General features: G+C 44.5%; 1 protein-coding gene across 2 annotated transcripts in view; it reads left to right on the forward strand.

Moving 5' to 3' along the window:
- The window catches only part of LOC115222852 (myosin light chain kinase A-like), a 126,445-nt gene that overhangs the window by 116,311 nt on the left and 3,591 nt on the right, over positions 1 to 6,543 (forward strand). For both annotated transcript variants that reach the window (XM_029793198.2, XM_036511811.1), the window contains exons 9-10: positions 3,023 to 3,108; positions 4,223 to 4,369. In XM_029793198.2, the coding sequence (XP_029649058.1) occupies positions 3,023 to 3,108; positions 4,223 to 4,369 (233 nt within the window). The remainder of the gene's footprint in view (positions 1 to 3,022; positions 3,109 to 4,222; positions 4,370 to 6,543) is intronic.

The raw sequence follows: 6,543 nt of genomic DNA on the forward strand, positions 1-6,543 counted from the left end.
GTTTCTGCCAGCTCGCCGCTGGCATCTTAATACACTGATACACATCTTAATCCCTTAATACACTGATACACATCTTATGTGTATCAGTGTATTAAGGGATCTAGAACAGAGACAGTATCAGCTGGGAAGGTTGGTCAGCAGTGATTTCCAGTGATAATGATGATGACAGTTTCTTCATGTCTGAAGATGATGAGGAAGAACAGCATACCCTCGAGGGATTATGTAGACCAATCCTTAATGCTGCTGGGATTTTCTTCCTGCCTACACTAAGTAGTTTCAAAGTGGGAGTCCATCCACACAACCCAATCCTACTCTTTAGTCTTGGTGGTTTGACCATAGTGGCTTGGCAGGCTGAAATGGCTGTGGTGACCAGCAAGCTGTAGGTTTTATATTAGAGCGGTAAAGGTTACCATGCCAACTCATAAGGGCCAGTTTCCCGGTTTCCATAACATATAAATTCTCCCCTTTTGTCAGGATGTCAGACCATCTCAAGGTTGCTCCTCTTTACCAGCTGAGTGGACTGAAGCGACATGAAATGAAGTGTTTTGCTCAAGAACACAATGCGTTGCCCAGTCCAGGAAGTGAAACCACAATCTTGTGACCCTAAGTCCAACACCCTAACCACTAAGCCATGTGCCTCCACAATAATGGAAAAATGGTGAATTGCCTTACAGGGCTGGAAAACTCCATCTACCCTGAAGATGCTGGGAGAATGTCAAAGGGGGCACTGGACCACTTGAGGAACTCTACTCCTTAATTTTCTCGTGAGATTGATTCCCCTAACCTCCTTTCCCTAGGCACTCACAAGGCAGCAAGGGTTTGTGCTTGGAGCTGATGGTGTAGGTCAGTCATTGGAGGCAGAGAAATGACTAAATAACCTGAAATAGTCAAAATATTTGATGGAATAACTAAGTTTTGACTTTTTATAGATCACACAACTGTGATGCAGATCTTTGCAATTCGCACCACGATGCAGACTTTCAGATGAGCAAAAGGGCCATTTCTATGAGACCCCACCCCTGTAGACTACCTTGATAATAGACAACAGCGATGATTTCAGTGAAGGATTTAGTATGTAGGTAGGGCTTGGGCTTCAACCTCACCTCCTGTTTGCTATAGTTGCCTTGGTTAACAGAGGGGTTTAAGATCAGATCTCCATGGGTGCTTCTGTTGCCAATGACTTATGTTCTCAGAGCTGAACCCATGGAAGAATTAGAGAAGAAACTAAATGTGGAAGCAAAGCCAAGAGTTGAGGAGTCTGCATAGGCAAAAGTTTTAGTTAACTGGAAAGAAGACAGGATTCTCCTACTGTCTGAGAAAGGGCCACGCTTATTATGCATAAAAATAGTAGATAGAAATTCCTCTAGTGAACCCAAATTGAACTCTAGGTGCACAAGGGGTGCAGTAGGATTACAAGCAAATTGATAGAGAAAGAAGATTTTGACTTCATAGGCAATTATGGGGTTAGTTAATAGCAAGAACATACATGATGTAAATTCTTGTAAATGCTTGGAAGGTTATGTAGAAGTAGTTGATAGCTTCTATTAAGTAGGTGCCCTTGAGTTTAGATGCTGCCAAGGTCGGCTTTCAGATGAGAAGCAAAGTTGATCTTGATAACAATTGAACTCAAGGTCACCTAAATAATGGAAGCTATCAATCAACTACTTTGGGGTGGGGGTGCTCAAGGAAATAAGTACCAGTTGAGCACTGGAGTTGAACTAATTGACTAGCCCCCAAGCCCCCCAACTGCTACCCCCACCCCTGCTGCCTGCTTCCGGGGGGGGGGGGCACAAAATTTCAGATCTTATGCCTGTAATAGAAAGGATTATTGAAGTGACCTAAATAGCGATAGAGGAATGTATTCTAAAAACAATGATGCTAGAGTAAGAACAGGATGGGGGGAAAAAAATTAGGGAGCTATTACCTGTGGAGGTAACAAAGATTCCCTCCTCTCCCTCTCTCTCTTACCCCCACCCCTCCACTCTGAGTGAAGAGTGAAGGGGAAGTTGTATGATGATGATGATGTGTGATGTTGCAATACAGCAAAGCATAGGTTTTGGGATGTAGAGGACAAGCAAAGCAGCGGAGGCTGGAAAGAAACAAGGCTTGTATTCTCAATTGTATATAGAATGTTAGTGTACATAAGCAGTGGAGCACAAATGAACCAGAAAAAAAACTCTGTGTGTGTGTGTGTGAAGTGACATGGCTTAGTGGTCAGGATATTTTGCTGCTAATCACGAAGTTTGATTGTGAGCTGTGTGTTGTCTCCTTGAGCTAGATATTTTATCTCATGTTGTTCCAGTCACCTCAGCTGGTGGCAAAAATGAGCTGTACCAGCCGACCTTGTCACATTTTGTGTCACACAGAATCTCCCTGGGAACTATGTTATGGGTCATGCATGTATATATATATGTGTGTGTGTATACATATATATATATATATATATATACACACATGCATATACATTTATATTTATATACACATACACACACACACACATATATATTTATATATACATACATATATACATTTATTTATATATACACACTCAGACACACACACACACACACACTCATATATACACACACACACACACATATATATATATATATATATATATGCATGACCCTTAACACAGTTCTCAGGGACATTCTCTGTGACACAAAATGTGACAAGGTCGGCTGGTACAACTCATTTTTGCCACCAGCTGAGGTGACTGGACCAATATGAGATAAAATGTCTTGCTCAAGGAGACAACAACACACAGCTCATGTTTTCCATGAAAGACTGGAAACAAACAACATTGCTCTTATGATGATGATGATGCTCGTTTACACCCATCACATGACGACTGGACAAGGACACACACACAGAGTACCAGACAGAGACAAAGAGTGATGTATGTATTTGTAGATGTGGTGGTGTGCATGCACGTACTGATAACATAAGATCATAAACTGCTAAAATGGGTTTTTTTGTTTCTTGACATTTTTTCTTTTCTTTTTTTTTTTTGAAATTTCAGCCAAAGACTTCGTCAAAAAATTATTGCATGTTGATCCGAGTCATCGTTTGACGGCATTTGAGGCCTCACACCACCCTTGGCTTACGGTAGGTCTTCCATACCTCTTTCTATCTACTCTGACATCGTAATTGGTAAAACATAAAACACTTCCCTTTATGACTATCTGCTCCTCACCACCACCAGCACCACCACTGCCACCATTTAACCATTTCTCTGCAGACTGAAAAAAATTATGAACAACCTTAATCAATTTTCGAACCTTATTGGTTTCTCATCAGAGGCGTCTACATCATTCTGCCAGTCTCCAGAGAAACAAGCACACACACACACACACACACACACACACACACACATTATATCATATATACATGAAATACAGACTAGCACTCATCAACAAATGTTAATTGGTTTTCTTAACTGAAAAAAAAAACAAAAACTGTAAGCTAACGAATATATTTATGTAATTCTTGTCCTTTGCTAACGAATATATTTATGTTAGGCGCAGGAGTGGCTGTGTGGTAAGTAGCTTGTTTACCAACCACAGGGTTCCGTGTTCAGTCCCACTGCATGGCACCTTGGGCAAGTGTCTTCTACTATAGCCTCGGGCCGACCAAAGCCTTGTGAGTGGATTTGGTAGACGGAAACTGAAAGAAGCCCATCGTATATATGTATATATATATATATATATGTGTGTGTGTGTGTTTGTCCCCCTAGCATTGCTTGACAACCAATGCTGGTGTGTTTATGTCCCCGTCACTTAGCGGTTCGGCAAAAGAGACCGATAGAATAAGTACTGGGCTTACAAAAGAATAAGTCCCGGGGTTGAGTTGCTCGATTAAAGGTGGTGCTCCAGCATGGCCACAGTCAAATGACTGAAACAAGTAAAAGAGTAAAAGTGTATGTAATTCTTGTCCTTTGCTAACGAATATATTTATGTAATTCTTGTCCTTTGCTAACGAATATATTTATGTAATTCTTGTCCTTTGCTAATGAATATATTTATGTAATTCTTGTCCTTTGCTAACGAATATATTTATGTAATTCTTGTCCTTTGCTAACGAATATATTTATGTAATTCTTGTCCTTTGCTAACGAATATATTTATGTAATTCTTGTCTTTTGGCCATTTATCATTGATGGATATTTTGTTCTGTAGTTGTGTCGCTGCTTATCCGAGTGTCTTCTGGAATATTCTTGCAGGGAATCAAAGACGACACCCGTCAGTCATCCAACGTTCTGGAATTGATGACGTACTGGCAAGAGGACCTGAAGAAGGACCACTTGAAGAAGAACTTCAACAGTGACAGCAGCCTTGGTTCCAAAGATTCCGCTGGCTGGGAGGAAAACGTAAGCATCTACCTCAAGATCATCGTTTGGTCGGTTAGCGGGGTGGGGGTGGGGTGGGATTGAAGGGGTTAATTGGTGGTTGGGTGGGTAACTTGTTGAGTGGGTTGGTTGCTTGCTTGGTGGATTGGTACTTTGGTGGGTGGATGGCTGGGTAACTTAGTAGCTTTAGCGGGGGTGGGGGTGGGGGTGGGAGATTGAAGGGGTTAATTGGTGGTTGGGTGGGTAACTTGTTGATGTGGATTGGTTGGTTGCTTGGTGGATTGGTACTACTTGGTGGGTGGATGGCTGCTGGGTACCTTGGAAATGGATGAATGGGTAACTTGGAAGCTTTAGCGGGGTGGGGTGGGGTGGGATTGAAGGGGTTAATTGGTGGTTGGGTGGGTAACTTGTTGAGTGGATTTGTACTTTGGTGGGTGGATTGGTACTTTGGTGGGTGGATGGCTGGGTAACTTAGTAGCTTTAGCGGGGTGGGCGTGGGAGATTGAAGGGGTTAATTGGTGGTTGGGTGGGTAACTTGTTGAGTGGATTGGTTGGTTGCTTGGTGGATTGGTACTTTGGTGGGTGGATGGCTGGGTACCTTGGAAATGGATGAATGGGTAACTTGGAAGCTTTAGCGGGGTGGGGGTGGGGTGGGATGAAGGGTTAATTGGTGGTTGGGTGGGTAACTTGTTGAGTGGATTTGTACTTTGGGGGTGGTTGGTACTTTGGTGGGTGGATGGCTGGGTAACTTAGTAGCTTTAGCGGGGGGGGCGTGGGAGATTGAAGGGGTTAATTGGTGGTTGGGTGGGTAACTTGTTGAGTGGATTGGTTGGTGGTTGCTTGGTGGATTGTACTTTGGGGGTGGATGGCTGGGTACCTTGGAAATGGATGAATGGGTAACTTGGAAGCTTTAGCGGGGTGGGGTGGGGTGGGGTGGGATTGAAGGGTTAATTGGGGTTGGTTGTGGGTAACTTGTTGAGTGGATTTGTACTTTGGTGGGTGGATTGGTACTTTGGTGGGTGGATGGCTGGGTAACTTAGTAGCTTTAGCGGGGTGGCGTGGGAGATTGAAGGGGTTAATTGGTGGTTGGGTGGGTAACTTGTTGAGTGGATTGGTTGGTTGCTTGGTGGATTGGTACTTTGGTGGGTGGATGGCTGGGTACCTTGGAAATGGATGAATGGGTAACTTGGAAGCTTTAGCGGGGTGGGGTGGGGTGGGATTGAAGGGGTAATTGGTGGTTGGGTGGGTGGTAACTTGTTGAGTGGATTTGTACTTTGGTGGGTGGATTGGTACTTTGGTGGGTGGATGGCTGGGTAACTTAGTAGCTTTAGCGGGGTGGGCGTGGGAGATTGAAGGGGTTAATTGGTGGTTGGGTGGGTAACTTGTTGAGTGGATTGGTTGGTTGCTTGGTGGATTGGTACTTTGGTGGGTGGATGGCTGGGTACCTTGGAAATGGATGAATGGGTAACTTGGAAGCTTTAGCGGGGTGGGGGTGGGGTGGGATTGAAGGGGTTAATTGGTGGTTGGGTGGGTAACTTGTTGAGTGGATTTGTACTTTGGTGGGTGGATTGGTACTTTGGTGGGTGGATGGCTGGGTAACTTAGTAGCTTTAGCGGGGTGGGCGTGGGAGATTGAAGGGGTTAATTGGTGGTTGGGTGGGTAACTTGTTGAGTGGATTGGTTGGTTGCTTGGTGGATTGGTACTTTGGTGGGTGGATGGCTGGGTACTTTGGAAGTGGATGTATGGGTAACTTAGAAGCTTTAGCGGGGTGGGGGTGGGGTGGGATTGAAGGGTTAATTGGTGGTTGGTGGGTACTTGTTGAGTGGATTTGTACTTTGGTGGGTGGATTGGTACTTTGGTGGGTGGATGGCTGGGTAACTTAGTACTTTAGCGGGGTGGGCGTGGAGATTGAAGGGGTTAATTGTGGTGGGTGGGTGGGAACTTGTTGAGGGATTGGTTGGTTGCTTGGTGGATTGGTACTTTGGGGGTGGATGGCTGGGTACCTTGGAAATGGATGAATGGGTAACTTGGAAGCTTTAGGGGGTGGGGGTGGGGTGGGATTGAAGGGGTTAATGGTGGTTGGGTGGGTAACTTGTTGAGTGGATTTGTACTTTGGTGGGTGGATTGGTACTTTGGTGGGTGGATGGCTGGGTAACTTAGTAGCTTTAGCGGGGTGGGCGTGGGAGATTGAAGGG

This window comes from Octopus sinensis, linkage group LG21 (genome assembly GCF_006345805.1).
Source record: "Octopus sinensis linkage group LG21, ASM634580v1, whole genome shotgun sequence".
Taxonomy (NCBI): Eukaryota; Metazoa; Mollusca; class Cephalopoda; order Octopoda; family Octopodidae; genus Octopus; species Octopus sinensis.